Source organism: Bombina bombina, chromosome 11 (assembly GCF_027579735.1).
Source record: "Bombina bombina isolate aBomBom1 chromosome 11, aBomBom1.pri, whole genome shotgun sequence".
Classification (NCBI taxonomy): domain Eukaryota; kingdom Metazoa; phylum Chordata; class Amphibia; order Anura; family Bombinatoridae; genus Bombina; species Bombina bombina.
This window is the reverse complement of record NC_069509.1, coordinates 127,794,234-127,812,545: the sequence shown is the minus strand read 5'-3', so window position 1 is coordinate 127,812,545 and position 18,312 is coordinate 127,794,234. Positions and strand designations below refer to the sequence as shown.

The following is an 18,312-nucleotide window of genomic DNA, read 5'->3' as shown; positions in this document are numbered from 1 at the left end:
TTAAACTATATTAACCCCTAAACCTAACCCTAACGTAACCTTAACACTCCCTAACTTTAACATAATTAAAATAGAGCTAAATTAAAGTTACAATTATTAACTAAACAATTCCTATTTAAAACTAAATACTTACCTGTCAAATAAAACCTAAGCTACCTTACACTAAAACCTAAAATTACAAAAAATAAAAAAACCTACCATTACAAAAAAAAACAAAAAACGAAATTATCCAACAAAATAAAAATTATTCCTATTCTAATACCCTTTAAAACAGCTCTTTTGCTACAAAAACAAACACCCCCTAACAGTATACAAACCCCCAAACTACCAAGGGCCCTTTAAAGGGCCTTTTGGGGGGCCCTTAAAGGGACAGTCTACACCAAAATTTTTCTTATTTAAAAAGATAGATAATCCCTTTATTACCCATTCCCTAGTTTTGCACAACCAACACAGTTATATTAATATACTTTTTACCTCTGCGATTACCTTGTATCTAAGCCTTTGCAGACAGCCTCCTTATCTAAGTGCCTTTGACAGACATGCAGTGTAGTCAATCAGTGAAGACTCCTAAATAACTTCACGGGAGTGAGCACACTGGTATCTATATGACACATGTGAACTAGCACAGTCTAACTGTGAAAAACTTTCAAAATGCTCTGAGCTAGGAGGCGGTTTTCAACTGTTTAGAAATCAGTTTGAGTCTAGCTAGGTTTAGCTTTTCAAAAATACCACCAAGGGAACAAAGCAAATTTGATGATAAAAGTAAATTGGAAAGTTGTTTAAAATTGCATGCCCTATCTGTATCATGAAAGTTTAGTTTTGACTTTACTGTCCCTTTAAAAGGGCCTTTTGTAGGGCATTGCCCTAAGTTGAACAGCTCTTTTGCTACAAAAAACAAACACCCCCTAACAGTATACAAACCACCACCCCCCAAACTACCAAGGGCCCTTATGTATAGGGATGTGCAGATAAGAATCCTTGAGGTCTATAATAGACATAAACTGACCCTTTGATTAAGGGAAAAAAACATGAAGGATGTTATACAAATGGGAATTCTGTATACGTTTAGCAATATGAAATCCAAGAAAGGACTTCAAATCCCTTTGGGCAATAAACATATTTGGGTAAAATCTCTTGACTTTGAGGTTACACAGGTACTAGGATTCATTATGCCCCTATTCTCCAAATCCTTTTATAAATGTTGCCAGTCTTAAAGATCATAGGCAACATTTAGATAAAATCGCTGTTCAATCAAACGGACTTTGCTTCAAAGAGAACAAAAAACACTCTATCTCTTGAAGGACAAAGAGAATCAGCCCGATATCAGAACTATTTTCAGGGTAGAACCTGAAATGTAGAAACTTTAAGGCCTAGATTTGGAGTTTGGCGTTAGCCGTGAAAACCAGCGTTAGAGGCTCCTAACGCTGGTTTTAGGCTACCGCCGGTATTTGGAGTCAGTGATTAAAGGGTCTAACGCTCACTTTTCAGCCGCGACTTTTCCATACCGCAGATCCCCTTACGTCAATTGCGTATCCTATCTTTTCAATGGGATCTTCCTAACGCCGGTATTTAGAGTCGTTTCTGAAGTGAGCGTTAGAGCTCTAACGACAAAACTCCAGCCGCCGAAAAAAAGCAGGAGTTAAGAGCTTTCTGGGCTAACGCCGGTTCATAAAGCTCTTAACTACTGTACCCTAAAGTACACTAACACCCATAAACTACCTATGTACCCCTAAACTGAGGTCCCCCCACATCGCTGCAACTCGATTAAATTTTTTTAACCCCTAATCTGCCGACCGCCACCTACGTTATACTTATGTACCCCTAATCTGCTGCCCCTAACACCGCCGACCCCTGTATTATATTTATTAACCCCTAACCTGCCCCCCTCAACGTCGCCGCCAGCTACTTACAATAATTAACCCCTCATCTGCCGACCGCAAAGCGCCGCCACCTACGTTATCCTTATGTACCCCTAATCTGCTGCCCCTAACACCGCCGACCCCTATATTATATTTATTAACCCCTAATCTGCCCCCCTCAATGTCGCCTCCACCTGCCTACACTTATTAACCCCTAATCTGCCGAGCGGACCTGAGCGCTACTATAATAAAGTTATTAACCCCTAATCCGCCTCACTAACCCGATCATAAATAGTATTAACCCCTAATCTGCCCTCCCTAACATCGCCGACACCTAACTTCAATTATTAACCCCTAATCTGACGACCGGAGCTCACCGCTACTATAATAAATGGATTAACCCCTAAAGCTAACTCTAACCCTAACACTAACACCCCCTAAGTTAAATATAATTTAAATCTAACGAAATTAATTAACTCTTATTAAATAAATTATTCCTATTTAAAGCTAAATACTTACCTGTAAAATACATCCTAATATAGCTACAATATAAATTATAATTACATTGTAGCTATTTTAGGATTAATATTTATTTTACAGGCAACTTTGTAATTATTTTAACCAGGTACAATAGCTATTAAATAGTTAAGAACTATTTAATAGTTACCTAGTTAAAATAATTACAAAATTACCTGTAAAATAAGTCCTAACCTAAGTTATAATTAAACCTAACACTATACTATCAATAAATTAATTAAATAAAATACCTACAATTACCTACAATTAAACCTAACACTACACTATCAATAAATAAATTAAATACAATTCCTACAAATAACTACAATTACATAAACTACCTAAAGTACAAAAAATAAAAAAGAACTAAGTTACAAAAAATAAAAAAATATTTACAAACATAAGAAAAATATTACAACAATTTTAAACTAATTACACCTACTCTAAGCCCCCTAATAAAATAACAAAGACCCCCAAAATAAAAAAATGCCCTACCCTATTCTAAATTAATAGAGTTAAAAGCTCTTTTACCTTACCAGCCCTGAACAGGGCCCTTTGCGGGGCATGCCCCAAGAAAATCAGCTCTTTTGCCTGTAAAAAAAAACATACAATACCCCCCCCCCCAACATTACAACCCACCACCCACATACCCCTAATCTAACCCAAACCCCCCTTAAATAAACCTAACACTAAGCCCCTGAAGATCTTCCTACCTTGTCTTCACCTCAACAGGTATCACCGATCCGTCCTGGCATCCGGTGCTGAAGAGGTCCAGAAGAGGCTCCAAAGTCTTCCTCCTATCCGGCAAGAAGAGGACATCCGGACCGGCAAACATCTTCATCCAAGCGGCATCTTCGATCTTCTTCCATCCGGTGCGGAGCGGGTCCATCTTGAAGCAGCCGACGCGGATCCATCCTCTTCTTCCGGCGTCTCCCGACGAATGACGATTCCTTTAAGGGACGTCATCCAAGATGGCGTCCCTCGAATTCCGATTGGCTGATAGGATTCTATCAGCCAATCGGAATTAAGGTAGGAATATTCTGATTGGCTGATGGAATCAGCCAATCAGAATCAAGTTCAATCCGATTGGCTGATCCAATCAGCCAATCAGATTGAGCTCGCATTCTATTGGCTGATCGGAACAGCCAATAGAATGCGAGCTCAATCTGATTGGCTGATTGGATCAGCCAATCGGATTGAACTTGATTCTGATTGGCTGATTCCATCAGCCAATCAGAATATTCCTACCTTAATTCCGATTGGCTGATAGAATCCTATCAGCCAATCGGAATTCGAGGGACGCCATCTTGGATGACGTCCCTTAAAGGAACCGTCATTCGTCGGGAGACCCCGGAAGAAGAGGATGGATCCACGTCGGCTGCTTCAACATGGACCCGCTCCGCACCGGATGGAAGAAGATCGAAGATGCCGCTTGGATGAAGATGTTTGCCGGTCCGGATGTCCTCTTCTTGCCGGATAGGAGGAAGACTTTGGAGCCTCTTCTGGACCTCTTCAGCACCGGATGCCAGGACGGATCGGTGATACCTGTTGAGGTGAAGACAAGGTAGGAAGATCTTCAGGGGCTTAGTGTTAGGTTTATTTAAGGGGGGTTTGGGTTAGATTAGGGGTATGTGGGTGGTGGGTTGTAATGTTGGGGGGGGGGGGTATTGTATGTTTTTTTTTACAGGCAAAAGAGCTGATTTTCTTGGGGCATGCCCCGCAAAGGGCCCTGTTCAGGGCTGGTAAGGTAAAAGAGCTTTTAACTCTATTAATTTAGAATAGGGTAGGGCATTTTTTTTATTTTGGGGGGCTTTGTTATTTTATTAGGGGGCTTAGAGTAGGTGTAATTAGTTTAAAATTGTTGTAATATTTTTCTTATGTTTGTAAATATTTTTTTATTTTTTGTAACTTAGTTCTTTTTTATTTTTTGTACTTTAGGTAGTTTATGTAATTGTAGTTATTTGTAGGAATTGTATTTAATTTATTTATTGATAGTGTAGTGTTAGGTTTTATTGTAGGTAATTGTAGGTATTTTATTTAATTAATTTATTGATAGTATAGTGTTAGGTTTAATTATAACTTAGGTTAGGACTTATTTTACAGGTAATTTTGTAATTATTTTAACTAGGTAACTATTAAATAGTTCTTAAAGGGACACTGTACCCCAAAATTTTCTTTTGTGATTCAGATTGAGCATGAAATTTTAAGCAAGTTTCTAATTTACTCCTATTATCAAATTTTCTTCATTCTCTTGGTATCTTTATTTGAAATGCAAGAATGTAAGTTTAGATGCCGGCCCATTTTTGATGAACAACCTGGGTTGTCCTTGCTGATTGGTGGATAAATTCATCCACCAATAAAAACGTGCTGTCCAGAGTACTAAAACCAAAAAAAAAGCTTAGATGCCTTCTTTTTCAAATAATGATAGCAAGAGAACGAAGAAAAAATGATAATAGGAGTAAATTAGAAAGTTGCTTAAAATTGCATGCTCTTTCTGAATTACAAAAGAAAAAAATTGGGTACAGTGTCCCTTTAACTATTTTATAGCTATTGTACCTGGTTAAAATAATTACAAAGTTGCCTGTAAAATAAATATTAATCCTAAAATAGCTACAATGTAATTATAATTTATATTGTAGCTATATTAGGATGTATTTTACAGGTAAGTATTTAGCTTTAAATAGGAATAATTTATTTAATAAGAGTTAATTAATTTCGTTAGATTTAAATTATATTTAACTTAGGGGGGTGTTAGTGTTAGGGTTAGACTTAGCTTTAGGGGTTAATCCATTTATTATAGTAGCGGTGAGCTCCGGTCGTCAGATTAGGGGTTAATAATTGAAGTTAGGTGTCGGCGATGTTAGGGAGGGCAGATTAGGGGTTAATACTATTTATGATCGGGTTAGTGAGGCGGATTAGGGGTTAATAACTTTATTATAGTAGCGCTCAGGTCCGCTCGGCAGATTAGGGGTTAATAAGTGTAGGCAGGTGGAGGCGACGTTGAGGGGGGCAGATTAGGGGTTAATAAATATAATATAGGGGTCGGCGGTGTTAGGGGCAGCAGATTAGGGGTACATAAGGATAACGTAGGTGGCGGCGCTTTGCGGTCGGCAGATTAGGGGTTAATTATTGTAGGTAGCTGGCGGCGACGTTGTGGGGGGCAGGTTAGGGGTTAATAAATATAATACAGGGGTCGGCGGTGTTAGGGGCAGCAGATTAGGGGTACATAGGGATAATGTAAGTTGCGGCGGTTTACGGAGCGGCAGATTAGGGGTTAATAATATAATGCAGGGGTCAGCGATAGCGGGGGCGGCAGATTAGGGGTTAATAAGTGTAAGGTTAGGGGTGTTTAGACTCGGGGTACATGTTAGAGTGTTAGGTGCAGACGTAGGAAGTGTTTCCCCATAGGAAACAATGGGGCTGCGTTAGGAGCTGAACGCTGCTTTTTTGCAGGTGTTAGGTTTTTTTTCAGCTCAAACAGCCCCATTGTTTCCTATGGGGGAATCGTGCACGAGCACGTTTTTGAGGCTGGCCGCGTCCGTAAGCAACTCTGGTATCGAGAGTTGCATTTGCGGTAAAAATGCTCTACGCTCCTTTTTTGGAGCCTAACGCAGCATTTTTTGGGACTCTCGATACCAGAGTTAATTTTATGGTGCGGCCAGAAAAAAGCCTGCGTAGCGTTAACAGCCCATCTACCGCCAAACTCCAAATCTAGGCCTAAGTTAAGAACATAAGTTGTGGCCTTCCTGACTAAATAAGCAACACATATAGACCAACAGGTACAAAATAGATACTAATAAATCCATGTCCAGAGTAAGCAGAAACTGCATATATTTACAGAGCAAATATACAATGTGCATGGTTAATGAAGATATTTATCATTAATGATCAGTGTCTGCATGATAACTGTATGTGAATACATATAAATAACTCATACAATAGAATAAAATAAATACCAATGGTTCTTATCTCTAAAGGATCTCTACAAATAGTGAAAATATTAATGACCAATGCTCAGTATCTGCATTAAGGAACCTTTGTGCATATAAATAACACCTAACATAGGTATAAAAGAGATACCAATAGATCTTATCGCAAAGGATCTCCACTGTTGTATTAAAATACAGATAAATCCTTCAAACTGCAATAGGAAATAAACATGCAGAGTACAATAAATGAAAGGTATATACCTAGAGGGGTATATACTGTAGAATTTTGTACACTAATAGCATATGACATGTAATGTCTGACATCCACAGAGACAGGAGTTCTGCCTATGTAAAAATATTATTCGTTTAATAGATAATCTGCATGATGTACATTACAGTAAATAATATACCAAAGGGTATGAAGACTACAACAGTAAATAGAATGCAGAGTGACATAAAAACAATCTGTTTACATCCCTTGGCAATGATGGTAGTACAATGTTCAACTGACTTATAAATAAGTATTAATAGAGCAGATAGTTATTAGAAATGGTAATGGCACCATATGTTATTATTTTTAGTACAATATATAATTGCTCATATAATGAATTTGGTACACTGCAGATCACATAAGAATGGTGTACAGCTGCCTAAAGGTCATTGTAAAAAAAAAAAAAAAACACCTTCAGAGAGGATGTTATCAATTCTGAACCTTATGCTTTCTGCACAAGAAATATTTTGCATATTTACCTCAGGTGATCACAGGTGTACACTTACTCTAATTTTGGGGACAGCCATTAAACGAACAGTCACTATTTTGTATATTTTATTTTTAGTTTCAGGAGTAAAAACAGTAGTTTTCCCCATGAGTGTTAAGTACAGGAATTGTGGCTGATATGTATGCAACATTTGAGGTATACAATTCTTAAAGACTTGAGTGCCCTGTCATACTGGAACAGATTTGCAAAATAAACATATATATGTGTATATAGAGGGATATCGGTAACTGACTCCTCTATAGAAATATCAAAGGGGAATGAAATATTTTGTTTAATCTTTAAACATATAATAGTATACAAAGACAACTTATATAATATACAGTACAGAGAAAACCTGGTAGAGCACCCGATACACTATAAAACACTCCCCAAGACAATTATACAACCTGTCAATGTAATCAGCTTTATAGCCCCCAGAAATAAGAAAATGCCCTTAAGTACCCCCTGACAGCTCCTGTATGGGTACTCACCTCCTTCCTGGGATTGGTAGGCACCAAAAATTAGATTAGAACATGTTTAAAAGCAGGCCCCAACTGTTTTAACTGAAATCTAGTCACAGAGGCTCTGGATTGTTAGAGAAAAGCCCGGAAACACAGAGGGGGCGGAGCTACCACCAGGAGTAAAGCCAGTGTCTATGTATAATGAAAACATTTTTTTGGCTGTTTGTGAATAAAATATAGTGCACCAAGCATAATAAGCATATAAACTTCTGAACCGCATCATGCACTAAGCTATTGCCAGTTCTCTTAAAGGGCAATACACATAAGTCCTCAAAAAATAATCCCTAAAGCTGCCAGAAGGTTACAATAGTCAGAGGCTTCTCTAAGAATGTTCCCAGTGTTGGTAAAACTGTTAGGGACATGAAATGGAGAAATTTTTTTGTCATGAGGGGAGCAGGTTAAGTCCCCTGGCTATGCTGCACCTGTGTCAGAGTACCTACAAATAGCCTCTGGGCTGTGTCTGTGCTGTGTAAAGGCACTTAGCGTACGCAGCACCCCTCCACTGGCTTACCAGACATGTCAATGTCAATGCAGCTGCAGCAGTATCCAGTAGAGAGCCCATCCAGTGCAGGTATCGAGTCCCTCAAGGAGAGGTTAGGGATGAGTCTCTGTGATGCCTGAGGGTAGTTATGGCTGAAGTCCCATTAGGGATATGCTGTGCACATAACAGGGTAATCATGTGTCCCTGTATCATTCAGCTGCTGTGAAGAATCTTTTCTATTTCTTTGTAAATGATACTCCTCAGGGACTTTGGGTATCACATAGGTCTGAGCTCCCAATTTGTAATCCAAAAGTAAGTAGCTGGAACAACCTCTATTCCCAACCATCTCCTACGAAGCCAAGAACAAAACTAAGAGAGAGATGGGAGGTGGTAAGTTTTTAAAGTTCTTGTATGGGTTCTTGACCTCCTCCTAGTGGCAGGAAATATATCCCAGGTGTTATGGAGGACTGTGGACCATCATCAATTTACGAAAGAAATGTATGTAGCTAAAACTTTTATGCAGTGCATTTACTCTTACTATTTTATATATCTACAGTAAACATCAACACTTAAGCACTGTATTACAAAAATAAAAGTTATAAAAGTACTTATGATAATAATAATAATAATAATAATAAAAGCGCTTTACAAAGTGTTTTTAAAAACATAATTAAACATTTTGGGCCAGATTACAAGTGGAGTGGTATATAACGCTCCTGCTCTCACGTTAACTCTGCTAGAAGTAGGCTTTTTGCACATGTTGGGTAGTGCTCGTATAACAAGTTGAAAGTAAACGGCTAACGCTCGTGTGGTAACCCGGGTGTAAAAAGCCTCAAGTGTGCTAACCCGACATGAAAAAATTAATATTTCACATTCCAATGTTCTTCACATAGAAGAATATATTCTATTTATTCATAAAAACATATTTATATATATATATGATGGTATTTTGCACAAATATATATTTATATCTATATATACATGATTATATATGTATAGATATATACAGATATATATATATATGAATATCTATTTAAAAATACATAGAACATATTCTGCTATGTGCAGAACATTGGAATATGAAATATGTACAGTAAATACACAGTATAACACTTTATAAAAAATGAATATTGCATAAATATGTTTTTACATGTTTTCATCTACTTATCTGCATTTTTGTGTGTGTGTGCATTTTTATTTATGTGTTTATATGTGTATATACAGTATGTCTATAAATACATATATACACATATAAATAGATATGTACACATATCTTTATACATATATCTAAACATACATATCTATCTTTAGACATGTATATGTATGTATCTCAACGTTAAAGCCCTTTGCCTGACTTTTTTTTCCTAAGACCTGAGAAGTATCTTTAAACCCTTATAACTTTTTTTGTGCAATATTTGTTTAATATTTTTTAGCAGATAGTGTTCTTATAAGTGTAACTGTACTTTGTAATATAATTTTGATAGCTCTGAGGACACGCTATCCCGATGAGCGTTAGCTTCAATGGCTATCAAGCTTATATACTTTCAACTTGTAATACAAGAGAAAAAAACCTAACAAGTGCAAACACCCACGATAAACCCATTTTGGCTCATGCATAACTGTTAGTGATCCACTTGGAATCTGGCCCTTTATGGGGAGATATATGTTCAGTTAATGTCCCTGTCCTGTACCTTGCAGAGCCGGATGGCAGTGTTGAATGCACGTGCTCTGGTGTAGAAATGAACTGCCTGTTTAATCTCCCCTTCAGTCTCATAATGACGTGCTAGGTGATAGGATGCTGCACGGTCACCTGTTTCATTAGCTATTTCTGCTGCCTGGAAAATAAACAACAAGAGTTTGTCCTGCACAGAATACAGTTCTACAGAATATAGTTGATAATTATTTTCAAACCTATGGCTTTTTTTTTTTTAGAAATTAGCAGACATTTTCATTGATGAAAAGAGATAACATTGGAAGAATAGGACCCCATTTACATAGTTGCAGAGAATGAATCATTGGCAGCTGTTAACTGTTAAATTTTCCTTTTTCCCTGCAGTTTATATGATATGGATTTTTTTAACTTAGCATTTCCTAAATATTGCCAGTGGTTTACTATTATTGGTACCCACTGACATCAATGGGAATCGATAAACAATAATTTGCACCAAGCTTACACTACACAAATTATTGTTTAATTCCTGTTGAACTTAAGGTACAAAAGGAGACACTAAAACACAAAAATGGCACAAAATTATAAGAAAAATTCTCGAAAAAATATTTAAAACATTGAGGTGTTTGGATTATTGCCTCTGTGCCATGTCTAAGGAAAACAGTAATTTACAAATGTAAAATTAAGTTTTTGCATACTGAAACTATCCTTATAAGTGTTGGGTATACTGGGCATGTTTGCTGAAATATTTCATAATTTAAAAATATTTTTAATTTTTTTTTAATCATTGAGATTTGGCAAGATTTTCATCTGAAATCAAGAACAGTGTGGGAAATAATTGTCTAAAGTGGCAGAAACTTCTATAACAAGATTTTAACAATTTCCATACAATAAAATTTCAAAAAAGTAATGAGGTTTAAAATATCACTAAAAGTTACATGCCTCACTGTAGAGAATGATGATTGATTTGCAGAATAATGGCACAGAAAATTGTTATTATTTAAAAAAAAAAATCTTAATTTTTTTTTAATTTATCTACTGTAACTGGTTTAAAATATTTTTTATTTTTTTTAAAAAACAAACAAAATATTTTTGAAAAAAATATATTTTAAGAACCTCATTATATTTCTAGTACTGTATGAAGATGGCAACTCACCACTCAAGGTATTCATTGTAAATTGTGATTATTCAAACACAATTTTTGGGACTTCTGATTTTTTCAAACTAAAAACTGTACAAAAGAACCCAGTTGCCAACAAACATAACAGAATAGCAAACAGTTAAACCACCATCACAAAGGTGAGATTGGTGATACAAAATCCCATTTAAAAAGACAAAAGTACTGTAAATTACAATCACGAAAATGTGAATACAAAATAAAAAGAAACATTTTAAAAATGCAATTGCTATACACCATTTTAAGATGTTGCGGTCTTGATTTAAGTTTTTTCACATTTCCTGGAAATCTCATTAGCTCTACAATATATTGCATATTAAATACATATACATATGTAATTTTATGTCCTGCCCAGTGCCAACTAATAATGCAATAGTGATGAACATAGGTTTAATGAATCTAGAACAGATTTGCATTTATACATGTAAAATAGTGAATGTGGACATATTTATTGTACATGCAAGAAATAAAATAATTATTCTAAAACATCCGTATTTTGCACAAGCTGGTGAAATGAAATGCAGATGTGTGTAAACTTTGTGTTAGATGGAAATTGGTGCATGTTTTTTTGAATCAATTATTTTAAAGTTTTACAACTGTCAATTATTGGTCAACTATGCAAACTCAGCCAAAAGTAAGAGGGAACAATAAATACAGAGGAAGAAGAAAAAACATAATTTATGTAAGAACTTACCTGATAAATTCATTTCTTTCATATTAACAAGAGTCCATGAGCTAGTGACGTATGGGATATACATTCCTACCAGGAGGGGCAAAGTTTCCCAAACCTTAAAATGCCTATAAATACACCCCTCACCACACCCACAAATCAGTTTAACGAATAGCCAAGAAGTGGGGTGATAAGAAAAAAAGTGCGAAGCATATAAAATAAGGAATTGGAATAATTGTGCTTTATACAAAAAAATCATAACCACCACAAAAAAGGGTGGGCCTCATGGACTCTTGTTAATATGAAAGAAATGAATTTATCAGGTAAGTTCTTACATAAATTATGTTTTCTTTCATGTAATTAACAAGAGTCCATGAGCTAGTGACGTATGGGATAATGACTACCCAAGATGTGGATCTTTCCACACAAGAGTCACTAGAGAGGGAGGGATAAAATAAAGACAGCCAATTCCTGCTGAAAATAATCCACACCCAAAATAAAGTTTAACAAAAAACATAAGCAGAAGATTCAAACTGAAACCGCTGCCTGAAGAACTTTTCTACCAAAAACTGCTTCAGAAGAAGAAAATACATCAAAATGGTAGAATTTAGTAAAAGTATGCAAAGAGGACCAAGTTGCTGCTTTGCAGATCTGGTCAACCGAAGCTTCATTCCTAAACGCCCAGGAAGTAGAAACTGACCTAGTAGAATGAGCTGTAATTCTTTGAGGCGGAATTTTACCCGACTCAACATAGGCAAGATGAATTAAAGATTTCAACCAAGATGCCAAAGAAATGGCAGAAGCTTTCTGGCCTTTCCTAGAACCGGAAAAGATAACAAATAGACTAGAAGTCTTACGGAAAGATTTCGTAGCTTCAACATAATATTTCAAAGCTCTAACAACATCCAAAGAATGCAATGATTTCTCCTTAGAATTCTTAGGATTAGGACATAATGAAGGAACCACAATTTCTCTACTAATGTTGTTGGAATTCACAACTTTAGGTAAAAATTCAAAAGAAGTTCGCAACACCGCCTTATCCTGATGAAAAATCAGAAAAGGAGACTCACACGAAAGAGCAGATAATTCAGAAACTCTTCTAGCAGAAGAGATGGCCAAAAGGAACAAAACTTTCCAAGAAAGTAATTTAATGTCCAATGAATGCATAGGTTCAAACGGAGGAGCTTGAAGAGCTCCCAAAACCAAATTCAAACTCCATGGAGGAGAAATTGACTTAATGACAGGTTTTATACGAACCAAAGCTTGTACAAAACAATGAATATCAGGAAGAATAGCAATCTTTCTGTGAAAAAGAACAGAAAGAGCGGAGATTTGTCCTTTCAAAGAACTCGCGGACAAACCCTTATCTAAACCATCCTGAAGAAACTGTAAAATTCTCGGTATTCTAAAAGAATGCCAAGAAAAATGATGAGAAAGACACCAAGAAATATAAGTCTTCCAGACTCTATAATATATCTCTCGAGATACAGATTTACGAGCCTGTAACATAGTATTAATCACGGAGTCAGAGAAACCTCTATGACCAAGAATCAAGCGTTCAATCTCCATACCTTTAAATTTAAGGATTTCAGATCCGGATGGAAAAAAGGACCTTGAGACAGAAGGTCTGGTCTTAACGGAAGAGTCCATGGTTGGCAAGATGCCATCCGGACAAGATCCGCATACCAAAACCTGTGAGGCCATGCCGGAGCTATTAGCAGAACAAACGAGCATTCCCTCAGAATCTTGGAGATTACTCTTGGAAGAAGAACTAGAGGCGGAAAGATATAGGCAGGATGATACTTCCAAGGAAGTGATAATGCATCCACTGCCTCCGCCTGAGGATCCCGGGATCTGGACAGATACCTGGGAAGTTTCTTGTTTAGATGAGAGGCCATCAGATCTATCTCTGGGAGCCCCCACATTTGAACAATCTGAAGAAATACCTCTGGGTGAAGAGACCATTCGCCCGGATGCAACGTTTGGCGACTGAGATAATCCGCTTCCCAATTGTCTACACCTGGGATATGAACCGCAGAGATTAGACAGGAGCTGGATTCCGCCCAAACCAAAATTCGAGATACTTCTTTCATAGCCAGAGGACTGTGAGTCCCTCCTTGATGATTGATGTATGCCACAGTTGTGACATTGTCTGTCTGAAAACAAATGAACGATTCTCTCTTCAGAAGAGGCCAAAACTGAAGAGCTCTGAAAACTGCACGGAGTTCCAAGATATTGATCGGTAATCTCACCTCCTGAGATTCCCAAACTCCTTGTGCCGTCAGAGATCCCCACACAGCTCCCCAACCTGTGAGACTTGCATCTGTTGAAATTACAGTCCAGGTCGGAAGAAAAAAAGAAGCCCCCTGAATTAAACGATGGTGATCTGTCCACCACGTTAGAGAGTGCCGAACAATCGGTTTTAAAGATATTAATTGATATATCTTCGTGTAATCCCTGCACCATTGGTTCAGCATACAGAGCTGAAGAGGTCGCATGTGAAAACGAGCAAAGGGGATCGCGTCCGATGCAGCAGTCATAAGACCTAGAATTTCCATGCATAAGGCTACCGAAGGGAATGATTGAGACTGAAGGTTTCGACAGGCTGTAATCAATTTTAGACGTCTCTTGTCTGTTAACGACAAAGTCATGGACACTGAATCTATCTGGAAACCCAGAAAGGTTACCCTTGTTTGAGGAATCAAAGAACTTTTTGGTAAATTGATCCTCCAACCATGATCTTGAAGAAACAACACAAGTCGATTCGTATGAGACTCTGCTAAATGTAAAGACGGAGCAAGTACCAAGATATCGTCCAAATAAGGAAATACCACAATACCCTGTTCTCTGATTACAGACAGAAGGGCACCGAGAATCTTTGTGAAAATTCTTGGAGCTGTAGCAAGGCCAAACGGTAGAGCCACAAATTGGTAATGCTTGTCTAGAAAAGAGAATCTCAGGAACTGATAATGATCTGGATGAATCGGAATATGCAGATATGCATCCTGTAAATCTATTGTGGACATATAATTCCCTTGCTGAACAAAAGGCAATATAGTCCTTACAGTTACCATCTTGAACGTTGGTATCCTTACATAACGATTCAATAATTTTAGATCCAGAACTGGTCTGAAGGAATTCTCCTTCTTTGGTACAATGAAGAGATTTGAATAAAACCCCATCCCCTGTTCCGGAACTGGAACTGGCATAATTACTCCAGCCAACTCTAGATCTGAAACACAATTCAGAAATGCTTGAGCTTTCACTGGATTTACTGGGACATGGGAAAGAAAAAATCTCTTTGCAGGAGGTCTCATCTTGAAACCAATTCTGTACCCTTCTGAAACAATGTTCTGAATCCAAAGATTGTGAACAGAATTGATCCAAATTTCTTTGAAAAAACGTAACCTGCCCCCTACCAGCTGAACTGGAATGAGGGCCGTACCTTCATGTGAACTTAGAAGCAGGCTTTGCCTTTCTAGCAGGCTTGGATTTATTCCAGACTGGAGATGGTTTCCAAACTGAAACTGCTCCTGAGGACGAAGGATCAGGCTTTTGTTCTTTGTTGAAACGAAAGGAACGAAAACGATTGTTAGCCCTGTTTTTACCTTTAGACTTTTTATCCTGTGGTAAAAAAGTTCCTTTCCCACCAGTAACAGTTGAAATAATAGAATCCAACTGAGAACCAAATAATTTGTTTCCCTGGAAAGAAATGGAAAGTAGAGTTGATTTAGAAGCCATATCAGCATTCCAAGTCTTAAGCCATAAAGCTCTTCTGGCTAAGATAGCCAGAGACATAAATCTAACATCAACTCTAATAATATCAAAAATGGCATCACAGATGAAATTATTAGCATGCTGGAGAAGAATAATAATATCATGAGAATCACGATTTGTTACTTGTTGCGCTAGAGTTTCCAACCAAAAAGTTGAAGCTGCAGCAACATCAGCCAATGATATAGCAGGTCTAAGAAGATTACCTGAACATAGATAAGCTTTTCTTAGAAAAGATTCAATTTTTCTATCTAAAGGATCCTTAAACGAGGTACCATCTGATGTAGGAATGGTAGTACGTTTAGCAAGGGTAGAAATAGCCCCATCAACTTTAGGGATTTTGTCCCAAAATTCTAATCTGTCAGGCGGAACAGGATATAATTGCTTAAAACGTTTAGAAGGAGTAAATGAATTACCCAATCTATCCCATTCCTTAGCAATTACTGCAGAAATAGCATTAGGAACAGGAAAGACTTCTGGAATAATCGCAGGAGCTTTAAAAACCTTATCCAAACGTATAGAATTAGTATCAAGAGGACTAGAATCCTCTATTTCTAAAGCAATTAGTACTTCTTTAAGTAAAGAGCGAATAAATTCCATCTTAAATAAATATGAAGATTTATCAGCATCAATCTCTGAGACAGAATCCTCTGAACCAGAAGAGTCCAAAGAATCAGAATGATGGTGTTCATTTAAAAATTCATCTGTAGAGAGAGAAGATTTAAAAGACTTTTTACGTTTACTAGAAGGAGAAATAACAGACAAAGCCTTCTTTATGGATTCAGAAACAAAATCTCTTATGTTATCAGGAACATTCTGCACCTTAGATGTTGAGGGAACTGCAACAGGCAATGGTACATCACTAAAGGAAATATTATCTGCATTAACAAGTTTGTCATGACATTTAATACAAACAACAGCTGGAGGAATAGCTACCAAAAGTTTACAGCAGATACACTTAGCTTTGGTAGATCCAGCAGGCAGAGGTTTTCCTGTAGTATCTTCTGGCTCAGATGCAACGTGAGACATCTTGCAATATGTAAGAGAAAAAACAACATATAAAGCAAAATAGATCAAATTCCTTATAAGACAGTTTCAGGAATGGGAAAAAAATGCCAAACATCAAGCTTCTAGCAACCAGAAGCAAATGAAAAATGAGACTGAAATAATGTGGAGACAAAAGCGACGCCCATATTTTTTGGCGCCAAATAAGACGCCCACATTATTTGGCGCCTAAATGCTTTTGGCGCCAAAAATGACGCCACATCCGGAACGCCGACATTTTTGGTGCAAAATAACGTCAAAAAATGACGCAACTTCCGGCGACACGTATGACGCCGGAAACGGAAATGAATTTTTGCGCCAAAAAAGTCCGCGCCAAGAATGACGCAATAAAATGAAGCATTTTCAGCCCCCGCGAGCCTAACAGCCCACAGGGAAAAAAGTCAAATTTTTGAGGTAAGAAAAATATGATAATTAAAGCATAATCCCAAATATGAAACTGACTGTCTGGAAATAAGGAAAGTTGAACATTCTGAGTCAAGGCAAATAAATGTTTGAATACATATATTTAGAACTTTATAAATAAAGTGCCCAACCATAGCTTAGAGTGTCACAGAAAATAAGACTTACTTACCCCAGGACACTCATCTACATGTTTGTAGAAAGCCAAACCAGTACTGAAACGAGAATCAGTAGAGGAAATGGTAAATATAAGAGTATATCGTCGATCTGAAAAAGGGAGGTAAGAGATGAATCTCTACGACCGATAACAGAGAACCTTATGAAATAGACCCCGTAGAAGGAGATCACTGCATTCAATAGGCAATACTCTCCTCACATCCCTCTGACATTCACTGCACGCTGAGAGGAAAACCGGGCTCCAACTTGCTGCGGAGCGCATATCAACGTAGAATCTAGCACAAACTTACTTCACCACCTCCCTTGGAGGCAAAGTTTGTAAAACTGATTTGTGGGTGTGGTGAGGGGTGTATTTATAGGCATTTTAAGGTTTGGGAAACTTTGCCCCTCCTGGTAGGAATGTATATCCCATACGTCACTAGCTCATGGACTCTTGTTAATTACATGAAAGAAATACATAAATAATAGGATAATAAGAACAAAGAACCATGGGGAAAAAAAGATACTTTTTGCTTACTGTTTGAATATTTCCAAGATAGCAGTGTACACGGACCAGCGAGAGGTAATCCTGAGCCATCTCATAGTACTTGAGGGCGGACTCAAGGTCTGACCTACTCTCCAAGTATTGAGCCCACCATTTCCAGAGTTCCCTAAAGGAAAAGTATATATTTAAGCTTAGTTCTTATTATTATTATCAGCTATTTATAGAGCGCTAACAGATTCCTTATTGTTTAGTTCTATAAACAGTACATTTACATACAGGGCCCGATTTATCAAAGTCTGGCGGACATCGCTGAATGCCGACAGCAACACTGCTTGTGCAATGCCGCCCCCTGCATATTCGCGGCCAATCGCTAGCAGGGGGTGTCAATCAACCCGATCGTATAGGATCAAGCTGATTGATGTCCGCAGCCTCAGAGGCAGCGGACCACTTAAGGAGCAGCAGTCTTAAGACCGCTGCTTCATAACTGCTGTTTCCGACGAGCCTGAAGGCTCACACAGAAACAGGGGGATCAGGGGCCATTCGTCCCTTGATAAATCCGCCCCACAGACGCTAACACAAAGTACAACAATAAAGCCATAGAACAATTGTTGGCACTAAGAATGCTGCCTGTATCTAAATATTGTTATTATACAATAATAACAATATGGCAAATTAGCAAGAGAAGGATGAACAACATTACAAACTACTGCATTGCAGCCCTCTCAAGCAACTAAAAAGTTACACAGAAGTTTCCACACATTCCAAATGTCACATTACGGTCGCAGTGCAGACTGATTTCATCCATTACTTGTGGGATATATTCCTCCTGCTAA

At 37.5% G+C, this 18,312-nt stretch overlaps 1 protein-coding gene across 1 annotated transcript in view; it reads right to left on the bottom strand.

Moving 5' to 3' along the window:
- Window positions 1-18,312, bottom strand: part of IFT140 (intraflagellar transport 140) — a 519,705-nt gene that overhangs the window by 67,986 nt on the left and 433,407 nt on the right. The window contains exons 21-22 of the mRNA XM_053694547.1: window positions 17,513-17,645; window positions 9,756-9,899 (exon numbers count right to left, since the gene is read on the bottom strand). Of these exons, the coding sequence (XP_053550522.1) occupies window positions 9,756-9,899; window positions 17,513-17,645 (277 nt within the window). The remainder of the gene's footprint in view (window positions 1-9,755; window positions 9,900-17,512; window positions 17,646-18,312) is intronic.